The sequence below is a fragment of the Xyrauchen texanus genome, chromosome 3 (genome assembly GCF_025860055.1).
Source record: "Xyrauchen texanus isolate HMW12.3.18 chromosome 3, RBS_HiC_50CHRs, whole genome shotgun sequence".
In the NCBI taxonomy this organism is placed as follows: Eukaryota; Metazoa; Chordata; class Actinopteri; order Cypriniformes; family Catostomidae; genus Xyrauchen; species Xyrauchen texanus.
In genome coordinates, this window is record NC_068278.1 from 3587646 (window position 1) to 3603067 (window position 15422).

The 15422-nt window shown below is 42.1% G+C and overlaps 1 protein-coding gene across 2 annotated transcripts in view; it reads left to right on the top strand.

Moving 5' to 3' along the window:
* The first annotated feature begins 375 nt into the window (after window positions 1–375).
* LOC127622204 (tyrosine-protein kinase ABL1-like) overlaps window positions 376–15422 on the top strand; it is a 73058-nt gene continuing 58011 nt past the window's right edge. For both annotated transcript variants that reach the window (XM_052096214.1, XM_052096231.1), the window contains exon 1: window positions 376–1550. In XM_052096214.1, coding sequence (XP_051952174.1) covers window positions 1415–1550 — 136 coding nt within the window. In that variant the 5' untranslated portion in view covers window positions 376–1414. The remainder of the gene's footprint in view (window positions 1551–15422) is intronic.

Below are 15422 nucleotides of genomic sequence, written 5' to 3' on the forward strand. Positions count from 1 at the left end.
TATTTATTCTGTCTAGCATCTGAAAGTCAATTGTTGGCATTAGGAAAAGCCATGGAGGTGTTACTGACATGACAACAGTTGGGCTAACTTTGATATTACTAATTCCTATTTGTTTGGCCTCCTTATTTGCTTTCCATTCAAAGATATTCAGGTTATATTAATATTCCCAAAATTTCTCAAGAACTCTTTTGACTGGATGTGATATTAACTGTCCTTTTATAGAAATCCAATATGCCATTTCCAGCTTGATTCTTCGAATTTCCAATGGCATCTCACCCATTTCCACTTGAATGAGTAGGAAACTGAAGTGAACTGAATGTTGGCGGAAGAGCGCGGCGTGTGACGTCACCAGCGCTGCTCGCGTGCGTAAATATGGCGGTTACTGCGACGAAGAGCGACCGCAAGAAAAGTGCTGAAAAATAGAAAATAAAGTGAAGACATGAGGAGAGTTGACATTAAACACACTGCGACCGAATCCAACGGGTGATCAGTGATGAAAAGCGCCCGAAAGGACATAAATAAGAGCGGGAATAGGAAAGTTTATACTCGTCTGAGGAGAGAGAGAGAGGTGCACGCGGAAGTTACGAGAGACTTTAACCACTAAAATAAACTCCAACTAACACTACAAATCAAGTCCTGTGAGTGTTCAGACAGTGATTCACATGTTAAAGTTATCTCTCAAATTAAGACTTTTAATGAAGAGGAATAACTTTTAAGTTCACAGCTGATGCAGATGTTTAATAACTAAAGATCATTTAGATATGACTGCAAAAAACAACCACATTTACTCAGCTGTTTAAACGTTTTTGCACGTTTCGAATCAAAATCTTCTTGACGTGCCAGTTGGAACTGTCAATTGAATAATGATGATAATTTTATGCACATCAGGATATCCGAATCGATTATTAACGTCACTGCTGTGTCAGTAGTTCATGTGCATATGAATATTAATCAATACAGACGTCACTATGAATGACAGCTCATCAACACTAGCTGACTCAGATCAGGTCAGATGGGTGTTGCCATGAGGGTGATTGTGCCTTCATCATCCTCCTTCTCCTTAATTATAATTATATTCTTCAGATTCAGTAATATGGGCTAGGCCGCTGAGAGATGGATACTAGTCTGACATTCACAGTAAATTAATGCATTTTATCATTACGTTTGATTAAATGAATATTCACCCCATAGTGCTGTGAAAATCTGCTTAAAATCTGTAACTGTCCAGTAATTGTCAGAAATAGACTTCCACACTCATTCAGCAGTCAATGCATGAGACTGACAAGGGGATCTGTTGTGGACGTGGATCGTGTCCCATCACTGGACCGTCCTTTGTGACACTGAAGGAGGACACGTTCACTGAGGACCTTCCCACCTCTCCCGCTCTCAGACTGAGTCCGGCACTCATGCCCTTATGGGGCAGCAGCCGGGGAAGTTTGCCGGGGACCAGAGGAGACCGAGTCTGCCAGTGCTGCCCTTCATCAAGGGTGCCGTGAAGAGAGAGACTACACGGCAGGGAGCCCAACACTGTAATGTGTTCACCGTTCATGGTGAGTTGACTTACTTTACTACAGCTCACATGTTTACAGCACTCAAATTTAAGTCATTACACTTGATTGAATTTGAGAGAGTTTTTATAAAATAATAATGATCATTTCAGTATAATTGTTCTCTCTATCAAGTCCCATGCAAAGCATGTTGGGAAACGTTAATCCACTGCCTAGTTTCATCAATGCTACAGAAAGTATTCATGTAGTCTCAACTCAAATGGATTAAGTAATGTTTATTTTAACAAATTTGATTGAATAGAACACAGTGAAATCATGTTGTGACGAAATGTTCCAGAATTGTTTTGCTTTAGTACATTTTAATTAAGTAATTTGAACAAGCAGCAAAAAATCTTTTTACTTTTCAAACGAGTGATGAATGGAGATGTTTGTGCTGTATAGTAGGGTTGCCATGTTGTTACCGGTTTTAATCTGTACAAGGGACAACACCAGTGTGAAATTTTATACCGGGTAAAAGGAGGAAATATTATAAATGAAATTCCAGTATCAATAGAATAGCCTTATGAATAGAATACCATAGAATAGCCAGAATAGTTACCTAATGAAGATTTTGTGACCCATGATAAATGAACCTAAATAACACATTGAAAGCCAGATGTTCTTTACCAACGTATCAAATTACACAGGCAGCTAAGTATGCGCACTGACAGAAGACGTTTAATTGCAGGTAACTAATATAATGTACATGGTGGGTAACTGTAAGATGTCTCAGATTCGGAATTGTTAGACACACTGACACACGCTTTAAGAAACACACTTTGTTTTTAAGAACAGATGACATAAAAGACTATGACATATGACATGAATAGATATTCAGAGAAAATTCTAGAGACTGTTTTGTGTGAAAATCCTAGGATATCAGGAGTTACAGAAATACAGTTAAATGTCATAGGTCAGAAGTTTACATACACCCTATACAAATACATTTAACTCAGTTTTTCACAATTCCTTACATTTAATCACAGAAAACATGACCTGTCTTAGATCAGTTAGGATCACTAATTTATGTTAAGAATGTGAAATATCAGAATAATTGTAGAGAGATTTATTTATATCGGCTGTTATAACGATGGTCATTATGGCCAAACCTTTAAAATACTTGTTTCATCAGACCAAAGAAAATCTTACCAAAAAGTAAGATATTTGTCCACCGTGTTCCAGTATCAATAGAATAGCCTTATGAATAGAATACCATAGAATAGCCAGAATAGTTACCTAATGAAGATTTTGTGACCCATGATAAATGAATCTAAATAACACATTGAAAGCCAGATGTTCTTTACCAACGTATCAAATTACACAGGCAGCAAACTGTAGTCTGGCTTTTTTATGGCAGTTTTGGAGCAGTGGCTTCTTCCTTGCTGAGCAGTCTTTCAGGTTATGCCGATATAGGACTCATTTTAATGTGGATATAGATACTCGTCTGCCTGTTTCCTCCAGCATCTTCATAAGGTCCTTTGCTGTTGTTCTGGGATTGATTTGGACTTTTTGCACCAAACTACGTTCATCTCTAGGAGACAGAATGCGTCTCCTTCCTGAGCGGTATGATGTCCGCGTGGTCACATGGTGTTTATATTTGCATACTTTAGTTTGTACAGATAAACCTGGTACCTTCAGGTGTTTGGAAATTGTTCCTAAGGATGAACCAGACTTGTGGAGGGACCACAGTTTCTTTTCTGAGGTCTTGGCTGATTTCTTTTGATTTTCCCATGATGTCAAGCAAAGAGCCAATGAGTTTGAATGTAGACCTTAAAATATACCCACAGGTACACCTCCAATTATAGACATTTAGACATGCTGCTTAAAGGCACAGAGTTAACTTGGTGTATGTAAATTCTGACCCACTGGAATTGTGATATAGTCAACTAAAGTGAAACAGTCTGTCTGTAAACAATTGTTGGAAAAATTGCTTGTGTCATGCACAAAGTAGATGTCCTAAATGACTTCCCAATACTATAGTTTGCTAATATTAAATCTGTGGAATGGTTAAAAAATTAGTTTTAATGACTTTAAACTAAGTGTAGGTAAGCTTCTGACTTCAACTGTATATTGTAGATTTATAATAAGATTATATTTTGAAAATGTATTTCATTAATATTAATATTATTGTTAATGTAAAAAATTTAAATCGGTACATAGGCCTGCTCATATTAAAATCAGCTGATTCAAAAGGGCAGAGAAAATACTTGTGTATGTCAGATGGAGATAAGAGATGAAACAGGTGTTCATAAGGATGAAGTAGTTTGTTTTCAGTGTTTCTCTCCATTTTGCAGCCAAAAAGTTCTGGTAGCATTTAACACAAAGCATTCTTACTATTTCTGCTTTTCTTGTCAATGATGCTTTAATTTGAGCTAGCAGCACTATGTGATGAGAACTGGATTGCTTCAATGTTGTGCTTGCACTGCAGACTTCTTCGTTGGTCAATTACACTGCCTAGCCAAAAAAAAAAAAATTGCATACTCTAATATTCCATTGGTCCATCTTTAGCTTTATGGCACACATTTGTTGTGGCATAGTTTCGACAACCTTATGCAACATCACAACATTTATTTCCCTCCAGAGTTGCATAAATTTTTGTCAGAGATCTTGTATTGATGACGGGAGAGTCAAACCACTCTGTAAAGTCTTCTCCAGCACATCCCAAAGACTTTAACTGGGGTTAACCTGTTTATACGCAATCGCCCACACGCGGAAGTGATGTCACTCTGCTTACATTTAATATATAATTTACCATCTATAAATGTAACTAATGTTAACAAATGATACATCTTGTCAAAGGTCAAAGGGTTCAACATTGATATTCGATCTCGGTTTCACGATAGCAATCCTCCAGAAACAGCAATTGAGTTATTTGTGCAGGAGTACAAATGAAAACATGCAACATCAAAACGGGACTAATATATATATATATTGTTTTTATTTATTTATTTATATTTTTTTATATATTGGATACTAAAGCCACTTTTTGTATTGTCTTTTTAATGCTTAACTTGTGTGCCTAAATAATATAAGCCCTTGTAAAAAATATGACTGCTAATACACAAACATTCATCATGAGCATCAAACGCACTCTGTATGTGTGTAGTAATAGCACAGAACATAGAGCTCATTCACTTTGAAGCACAAAGCATATGAAGACAATATAAATTTAAGAATTAAATGGCAGCATTTTGTGGCACATCTAAGCATATTAGACCATCTAACAAACTGCTTATTCAGTGTCTGTTTGAAGGAAAGAAGCCGCAAGCAGTTAGAGACCACGTACACTCAGCAGATAAATACAAATGTCAGTTCACCTTTCAGTGCTTAATCCTGTTCTGTACACACACAGTTCAGTAAAATATGGGAGTGACAATTGCATACTACAATTCGAATTAACTGAAATATTCAGGTAGCGACAATCGCATTGTCAAGCATCGTAAATGCGGAAGAAACTCCTGTATTCCTTACACATATGAAATTCATATTTAGGGTATTCACTCTGACATTTAAATGTGGTTGTCACTCCCGAAACCTCTCAGCCACAAGCAAATATAACAAATTATATGTGAATATTTAACTTTCAAGTGATACTTTTTTATTTGTCATGGTTATCAGCCAATAATGCATTGGCTGCCAATATATCGTCCATCCCTACTTTCTATTAAATAGCCCAACCCAGTATTCAAGCTGCTACTGTAAGATGTTGTACGGGCGGGACATTTCGAGACCCAAACACCGAACTGTGTGAACGTGGCCAGTGACTAGCTTGCACAGATTCCAAACATTACAGGCAAGAAGGACAAAAATCCATATGATCGGATCAACTGAATCAATCCATTAGACCTGATGTAGATAATGAAGTCTCCAGGGAATAATGTGACCGAAAAACTGAAATGAGTACTCTTTCATGTAACAATCCACCCCACAGCAGTAGGATGAGAACACAATCTGCAAACTGACAGGTTTACACATGCCTGCGCTATCTGAAAATGTGAACATGCCATACAAACACTGACAACATCTGCTCTGTGTGTGTGTGTGTCTCACATGCCCTCGCAATTCATCCAGATTTATTTGTACAAAAACATCCTCCTACTGTAACTCCAGCTATATACGGTATGTCCCTTTGTTTGTACTCTTCAGTGTGTAATGTCATTAAGCTTTTATTCAAAGTGCCTCCTTGTGAGGTTCGAACCAGCAACTTTCTAGTTAGAAGCCTGAACCATTGTCACAGCACCCCTGATCTGACACCTGTTGTGTAAGACACCTCATAAGGACGCAACAATCTCATTTAATGCTATTAAAATCAATTCATGCTGGAAAAGATTGATCAAGTGCAGCTCATTAAAACAGATGGGCCACAAAGCAGATACTAATACATTTTGAACCTTTATTATGCTGATAATAGAATTTATAATGAAAATACTTGTCTTTAATTATTAAAATAGTGCAAAATAGAAGCATTTTTATGGGTGGACAGTTGTATATATATATGTAAACCAATAGGTGTTTCTTCAACTTGAGTCACCTTCATGTCCCAGGGGTTGATTTTCATAAAAACTAACAAACATAAATGGGAAATAAAATGCTCTTTTTTTATAATTTTGTTTTTAATAATACAATTATTTGTATTAGTTTTATTATCTTCCCTGAGGTCCACTGATAATTTTATTAAAGTTGTTGTTTTATTTAAACATTAAAACAGTCAGGATTTAGCAATAAATGATAATTTTCCACCTTGTTTTTTGGCCCTCTGTCTGAAACACTTGGTTTTGGTATAAGCACCTTCAATGTAAACGCCCACTGTTATGATTGGCTAACATCATGCAGCCCCTCAAATAGAGCCATTTTGTAACTAAATCGAAAATGAACAAGCTCAACAACATTATAAAACGAAATCTCAGGGTTTAAACAGCGCACATCCAACACATAGCATCTGAATATATTAAATTGTTGATCAAGCACAACTGTTAACACTCACACCCGGTCTACACCCGACACGAGAGTCGCATCAAAATTAATATGAACCCATTAAAATCTTTCTGCACACTGTCACTATTAATTTAATTTTCCTCTTCCCAGTAATATCACTTTGCCAAATTTTTGCTGACATAAACAGATTAAAAAGTTTAAAAGGCTAATTAAAAACCCTTTCTTTTTTTTTTATACTTCAAATCAAGTATAGGCTAACAAAATGTTCTCTATATTTAGATGAAATAAAAAAATGATCTTAGTGTCAAACTGAAGACCTGAAGACTGAAAACCTGCACCAAGCAGTGGGGGAAACTTTCGGTCTAAGTATAAGGACCATCCATCGATGTGTGCGGTGTGCACAGCTATTAAAGAAAAATTGATGCGGTAATATAAAAAAATTTGTAAAACAGAATTACATAACAGAAGATAATCTATGAAAACAAACTCCAGCCCAAAAGCAGAATAAACACAAAAAACATGTAGATTCATCCACTTAATTGTCTCAAAAGGTGTGTTCCTCTAAAATAACAAACTGGCAAAACAAAAAGATCTTCCGGCAGTCAAACTCATGCCAATGACCAGCAAGAAATATTGCACAAAACCAACTCTAGCCAACAGGAGGAATATGCACCCAAAACGAGCAGATTCATCCACAAGCTGTCCCAAAGAATATTGAGAAAAAAATGCAACCGGATGGAGAATCTTACATGCGCATCTTCTTTCCTCCTTGTCTGCCTGACTCGTCAACTTGCGACACACACACACACACACACACACACACACACACACACACACACAAATGCAGCAGAGAAAATGTCAGAGAGAAGCAAGGAGAGGGGGTCTGACGTGTGTGTGTGTTGTGTGAGTTAAAGCAGTGTTTCTCAACTGGTCTATTCGGACTGGGTCGCGGACAGCAGGGAAAGAGCAATGCCATGGTTCTCCCATTGAAGATATTTCGGCGGCCGCCCAATTGATCTACTATTTAGGATTTAATGATAATCTCGCAAACAGCTAAAGCAGACATGGGCAACATACGGCCCGTGGTCCGGATCAGGCCCTCCATATGGTTTAATGTGACCCGCGGCTCATTTATCGTAAAAGCGTTTTATTTTTCATTGGATATTTCAGTTAACTTGCATTGGGACGTAATGTGTCTCCAAAAGCGTATAACATGCTCAGGGTTGCCAGATAAGAAACGAAACACACCCAGTTTGAGATTTATACTTGCGCAAATTGGAAATATTCCGCCTAATGTAATACTTATTTTATGCAATCTGAAAACCATGCATGTCTCGCTTTCTCCTTTGAACAAACTTAGCGATCTGTAGTGCAATATTCTGCTCAAGGAGAAGTGTTATACAGCTACTCTGTGTCCATTCTTGAGGCTGCTTGTGATGTTTGGTGCTACTAATTTTGCAGGTAAACCTTCTCAGTGATTAAATTAAATATAAAAGTAGATCTCGGCATCATTGACAAGCGAGCAAAAGCAAGCCAGAGACAAATATGTATATGTATTTTTTATTTGTGAAATTGAGAAATGTTGAAGTCTCTTCGCACCTGTATGTTAATCTAACTCTTGCAGTAATCATTTATCATAGTCAAGCAGTCTGTGTTATTCAGGTGTGTGCTGAAAGTCAAACGTTGACATCAACACAAAAATAATGTCACATGATGCACATGTCACATGTCCTTGTACTGGAAAACCATGAATAAAACTATGCAACATAAAAGGAAATGCAACCCAGGATACAATAAATACAGGTTATGTTTAATCTATGGCAGGTTCACTTTATGTCCAATGTAAAATCTGTCCTGAAGCAAAACCATTTGAGAAGCACTAAGTTAAAGGTACAGACAGGAGCCGTCTGCAGTATACGTTAACTGTTAATAATCATAGGATATTAATTCAAAAGCTCACACAGCTGATGTTATTTTTCATTTAGTAGTTCATTTAACATGCTTTAGTTATATAACATGTTATAGTTACATTTTTATCATGTTTATAATTGTAACGGTTACCCTGTCTTGTCTCACTGTTGCCCTTTGTTTGTAATTTTGTCACTTTTGTTATTCCTTAGTTTTCACTTTTGTCACCCTTGTACCTCCATAGTCTTGTTTTCCCTCGTGTTCACTGTTCATTGTTTTCACCTGCCCTTGTTAATTTGCCTTTGGTTTCTGTTAATCACCTTGTCACCTAGTTTGTGTTCTGTTTGTTCACTGGCCCCTTTTTCCCATGTTTTTGTATTTATATCCTGGTTTTTGGTTTAGTCCTTGTCTGTCGTTGAATGTTGTTGCACGTGAATGTTATGGTTGTTTCTCCTGCCTGTGGATGTTTTTCATGTTCATGTTGTTTTCCCCTCGTGGATATTTCTTTGTTCCTGTTTGTTTGCCCTCACTTTGATTTATAATAAAGAACCTGCTTTTGGATCCGCACCTCCTCGTCTGCCTTCACTCCTGCATTCGTTACAGAACGACAGAACCACACTATGGATCCAGCGGTTCAGCAAGCGAACTACCAGCTGCTTTGCCTAAAGCAAGAGGACCGACCGATGGAGGACCACATCCGTGACTTCCTTGAGCTGGCAAACATCTCCGACTTCCCGGACTCGGCCTTGGTGGTTTTCTTCTGGGGTAACCTGAACCCCTCACTGAAGGAGCGGTTGCCACCGGCGACACGCGGCTGGACGCTCTGTGATTTTGTGGCGGAGACGCTGCTGGTATGCGGCTCGCCACTTACTGTGGATGTTGTGGATGAGGATCCTGCCTCCCCTCCCACGGCGGTGACTCTCCAGTCGTCCCTAGCTCTCCCTGTCACGCCAGCCCCTACGGTCAGTGTGCAAACCCCCACGCCTGTTGCCGTCATCGAGCCTGCACGGTCCACTTCATCTGCCCGGAGGAGAGAGAGAAGACGGGCTTCCGCCTCCCGGCCCGCGCCAGCCCCGGTCTGCAAGCCAGAGCCCACGCATGTCACGGTGAGCGAGCTAAAGCCCACGCATGTCACTGTGAGCGAGCCTGAGTCCTCGTCAGCCACGGTGAGCGAGCTAGAGCCCACGCATGTCACTGTGAGCGAGCCTGAGTCCTCGTCAGCCACGGTGAGCGAGCTAGAGCCCTCGCATGTCACTGTGAGCGAGCCTGAGCCCTCGACCGTCCCCGAGCCAGTGCCTGTAGCCTCAGACGTCAGTGAGCCAGTGCCGATAGCCTCAAACGTCAATGAGCCAGTGCCGTTAGCCTCAAACGTCAATGAGCCAGCGCCTGTAGCCTCGACCATCCCTGAGCCAGCGCCTGTAGCCTCGACCGTCCCTGAGCCAGCGCCTGTAGCCTCGACCGTCCCTGAGCCATCGCCTGTAGCCTCGACCGTCCCTGAGCCAGCGCCTGTAACCTCGACCGTCCCTGAGCCAGCGCCTGTAGCCGTAACTATCCCTGAGCCAGTGCCTGAAGCCCCGACCGTCCAAGAGCCAGTGCTTGAAGCCTCGACCGTCCAAGAGCCAGTACCAGAAGCCTTGACCATCCAAGAGCCAGTGCCAGTAGCCATGACCGTCCAAGAGCCAGTGCCAGTAGCCGTGACCATCCAAGAGCCAGCGCCAGTGGCCGTGACCGTCCAAGAGCCAGCACCTCTCGAGCCTTCCAGGGCTCCTCCTCCCGAGTCTTCCAGGGCTCCGCCTCCCAAGTCTCTCAAGTCTCTCGAGTCTTCTAGGGCTCCTCCTTCCGAGTTTCCTGAGCTTTCCAGAGCTCCGCCTTCCGAGTTTCCCGAGCTTTCCAGAGCTCTGCCTTCTGAGCTTTCCAGAGCTCCATCTTCTGAGCTTTCCAGAGCTCCGCCTCCTGGGCTTTCCAGAGCCCTGCCTTCCGAGCTTTCCAGAGCTCCGCCTCCCGAGCTTTCCAGAGCTCCGCCCTCCGAGCTTCCCAGAGCTCCACCTCTCAAGCCTTTCGAGCCTTCCAGGGCTCCGCCTCTCGAGCCTACCAGGGCTCCGCCCCTCAAGCCTCTCGAGCCTCCCAGGGCTCCGCCTCTCAAGTCTTTCGAGTCTTCCAGGGCTCCGTCTCTCGAGCTTTCCAGAGCTCCGCCCTCCAAGCTTCCCAGAGCTCCGCCTCTCAAGCCTCTCGAGCCTTCCAGGGCTTCGCCTCTCGAGCCTACCAGGGCTCCGCCCCTCAAGCCTCTCGAGCCTTCCAGGGCTCCGCCCCTCAAGCCTCTCGAGCCTTCCAGGGCCCCGCCTCTCGAGCCTTCCAGGGCTCCGCCCCTCAAGCCTTTTCAGCCTTCCAGGGCTCTGCCCCTCAAGCCTCTCGAGCCTTCCAGGGCTCCGCCCCTCAAGCCTCTCAAGCCTTCCAGGGCTCCGCCCCTCAAGCCTCTCGAGCCTTCCAGGGCTCCGCCTCTCGAGCCTTCCAGGGCTCCGCCCCTCAAGCCTCTCGAGCCTACCATGGCTCCGCCCCTCAAGCCTCTCGAGCCCACCAGGGCTCCGCCCCTCAAGCCTCTCGAGCCTTCCAGGGCACCGCCCCTGAAGCCTCTCGGGCCTTCCAGGACTCTGCCTCTCGGGCCTTCCAGGGCTCCGCCTCCAGAGCCTCCTACGGCTCCACCTCTTGAGCCACCCGAGCCTTCGACGGCTCCGCCCTCAGAGCTTCCCGAGCCTCCTGCGGCTCCGCCTCCAGAGCCTCCTGCGGCTCCGCCTCCAGAACCTTCCTCGGCTCCGTCTCCTGAGCCTTCCTCAGCTCCGTCCCCGGAGCCTTCCAGGCCTCCGCCTCTAGAACTGCCTACGGCGCCACCGCCCTCGGCTCCACCTCCTGAGCCATCCTCGGCTCCACCTCCTAGGCCTTCCTCTGCTCCGTCTCCTGAGCCTTCCTCTGAGCCTCCAGAGCCTCCCTCAGCTCCGCCTCCAGAGCCTCCCTCAGCCCGGCCTCCTGAGCCTCCCTCAGCCCGGCCTCCTGAGCCTCCCTCAGCTCGGCCTCCTGAGCCTCCCTCAGCTCCGCCTCCTGAGCCCCCAGAGCCTCCCTCAGCTCCGCCTCCTGAGCTCCCAGAGCCTCCCCCAGCTCTGCCTCCTGCTCCTCCAGAGCTTTCCATGGGTCCGCCTCCCTTGGCTCCGCCTCCTGGGCCTCCAGAACCTCCCACAGCTTCGTCTCCAGAGCCCCTCTCAGCTCCGCCTCCGGGACCTGCCCCTGTCCTGAGGTTGCCTCCCAGGCCTCCTGGACCTGTCCCTGTCCGATGGCCACCTCCCAGGCCCCCCGAACCGGCCCCTGCTCTGCGGCCATCTCCCAGTCCACCTAAACCCGGCCCTACCCGGTGGAAGCTTCCCAGGCCACCTGATCTGGTTCCCAGCACACACCCCCAGAGACTGCTAATCTGCCCTCTCGCCCTCCTTTGTCTGTCTCTGTGTCCCTTGTGCCCCCCTTGGCCTGCTTGCCTGCCCCTCGTTGCTCCCTGGACTGTCTGCCTGCCCCTCGTCGCCCCCCGGACTGCCGGTCTGCCTCTTGTTGCCCCCTGGACTGCCTGTCTGCCCTTTGTGCCCCCTGTCATTTGTCAGTTGTTCTTCCTGTTTTTTGTTTTGTTGATCGTCTGGTATCCGATCCTTGAGGGGGGGGGGGCTATGTAACGGTTACCCTGTCTTGTCTCACTGTTGCCCTTTGTTTGTAATTTTGTCACTTTTGTTATTCCTTAGTTTTCACTTTTGTCACCCTTGTACCTCCATAGTCTTGTTTTCCCTCGTGTTCACTGTTCATTGTTTTCACCTGCCCTTGTTAATTTGCCTTTGGTTTCTGTTAATCACCTTGTCACCTAGTTTGTGTTCTGTTTGTTCATTGGCCCCTTTTTCCCATGTTTTTGTATTTATATCCTGGTTTTTGGTTTAGTCCTTGTCTGTCGTTGAATGTTGTTGTACGTGAATGTTATGGTTGTTTCTCCTGCCTGTGGATGTTTTTCATGTTCATGTTGTTTTCCCCTCGTGGATATTTCTTTGTTCCTGTTTGTTTGCCCTCACTTTGATTTATAATAAAGAACCTGCTTTTGGATCCGCACCTCCTCGTCTGCCTTCACTCCTGCATTCGTTGCAATAATTTGATTTCTTATTATTATTCTGTTAGCTTTCTTATTTTTTCTATTTATTTTATTTTCAAAAGGGAGACTTTTTTTTACACATACTTCAATAAAATAAATGGTTTAAATTATAATAAAGTGTTTGCTCAAAAATAAATGAATAAATAACCAGTTTTCACTGATAATAGAAAATGTGTAATACCGTATTACCGTGATATTTTCTGAGACTGTTATCATACCGTGAAAATCTCATAACGTTGCAACCCTACATCATGGTGTGGTGGTGTTTTTCAGCAGCAGGGACTGGTGGACTGGTCAGGGTTGAAGGAAAGCTGAACATTTCAAAATACAAAGATATCCTTAATGAAAACCTTCTGAATACTTTATGAATGCACTGTATACTCCATACTGTATACTATATGAATTGGAATTGAATTGAAATCGTAATTAGATCAAATCAAGAGATTGTGAATTGGATTTAAATCAAGAAATCTGTATAACCTATCCCTCAAAACATATATATCATGATATACCCATTTTTATGTAAAAATGACACAAAAAGGTCCAGATAAATGAAAGTTCCTTTTGTATTCAAAATGATGTCCAAACTAATACCTTTTACACATTATAAAAACACATTTTATTTTAATAGTCATGTACATTGCAGTGAAACAGCGTTATTAAAAGAACAAAATATTATACAAATAATTTATCTGAATGTCTGCTCTCTTTTATATTGAACATCGCTTTGATTCTGAAGCAAAACCTTCCATAACACATTTGTTTTGTATATAGCCTTTCATCGAATACTGGAAACCTTTTGCAACTATTGTGATTGTGAGAATGCACAATAATGCAAAGTAACTAATTACGGATGAGAATTGTTCAATCTGAGTGGTGTTTAACCTCTTAACCAGCACCCCTATTTTTGAGAATTTTCTGAAAATGACATACCCAAATACAAATGTCTACAAATGTCTTTGTTACCCAAGAGTCATATTAATTCAAAAGTAGCATAGGAACAGAGTAAAACAAGGTCAAATTTACATGAAAGTGACTCACGATTTCTCTGAATGAACTTCATTTAGGGAAAAATGTATCAGACTTTTATGTTAAAGGCCTGAAAACACCATAAAGATAAAACTGAATGTCTGACCATGTTCTGATTCAAATTTGAAGATGATACTCCCAAAAATGTAGTTTCTGTAAGCTTTTATTCAGGGAAAGTCTAGGCGTCCTTTCCAAAAGGCCATTTGGAGACTCCAAATGGACATCTGGTAACCAAATGACATAAGGAGTAAACACTACATACTACATAACATGTATATCAATTCAGAACTGTTCTGCTCATCAAACCACACAAGAAAAAATGATTTCAGCACAACGTTTTAACATTTTAACAAAATACTCTTTATTTTGAACAATTCTGATAGCAAAAACAGTGAAACAAAAAAAACTCACTTCATGTATGCATTTCAAAAGTGATCGTTTTACAACTAATTAATAAATTATATAAAAAGAAAACAACATTTGTAATTGCAACAGTGTTTTTTACTCAAATAAATTACAATAAACTGATAATTATAATAAATATCCAATTACTAAAGAAAAAAAAAGCAATTACAGTATTTACAGTATTTATGTTGATCCAAGGCAGTCACTAACAAGGTTTGTTACCAACTGGAAACCAAAGCCACTGAAAGACAGGAAAGATAAAGATAAAGATATTTTTGTTATATTATATGCATCATAAATATAATGTGTGTGTGTGATATAAATATTATGTCTTTATGTATAATATACAGCTATCACCTAGCTACTCGTGTAGCCTCGTGTCTTTGCTAGTCATTTTATAATCAAAAACATGATATGAACAGAAAAACTGCCAATACTTCATAAACATAAAAACTCAAGACGATGTGTTTCAACTTACCGATCTAATACGGGATCGAGTCCATGGAGAAACATCTCCTCTTCAGCCGACTCGACACCGTGCTCTCTCTGTCTAAGATGTCTGTTTCTGCGTCTTTCTGCTGTTCTTCGTCGCTACTCCTCATTAACTCCTCCAAAACACTCTCAACACCACAAAAACTCCTCTTCAGTCGACGATCCATGATGTAGATTGTTAGATATAACGTTAGAATAAATCAGCGCGTTGAAACGAGCTCCGTGTAGCAAAACAATGGTAAAAACTGCGCGCTGTGCGTAAAATGACGAAGAGCGCACGAGTGGACGCACTTGTATTAGACCTATGTATTAGACAGATCTTCTGAGGTAAACTAAGCAAACTGTCAATCACTGCAATCGTGTTTTAGTTGGTTAATACTCCCATCCATCAAAATTTTGCTCACCAGACATTGGGTGGCTTTTATCCAATCAAAAACCGAGGTGCGAGAGTGACAGGTCCCGCAGCCTGTTGGTGCGCTCCCTTCATATTTTGGTCATTACAGAGCCTGTGATTGAAGGAGAGAAACAGGGAATGGCTCATTTTATCGGAAACAGTCCAAACTACGGGGGAGAGATGGTTTTTGAACATTGGAATACAAATTAGAATCGATATTTCATTGAAAGTGAACATGATGGATTACTCTAACTGGAAGCGCTCATGAAAACTGAGGAGGATATTTCGTTTTTTTCCCAATTTTTTTGTTGTTTTGGATTAAAAAGTGGGATGCATTTTGAAGAGTAGACCCTTACATTGAAATGTATTCTGGTGTTTCTTGGATTCGTCCGAACTGATCTGAACCATAGGAGATGAAAGATGAGTATTGCCGTTCATTTTGTTCATATTTACAGGGTCGGTCTGTCAGCATTTAATTTAACACTTTCCTCTCTGGTGTTGATTGCAAAAACAAGTTCGGAACGTGATTTTTGAGTGTTTT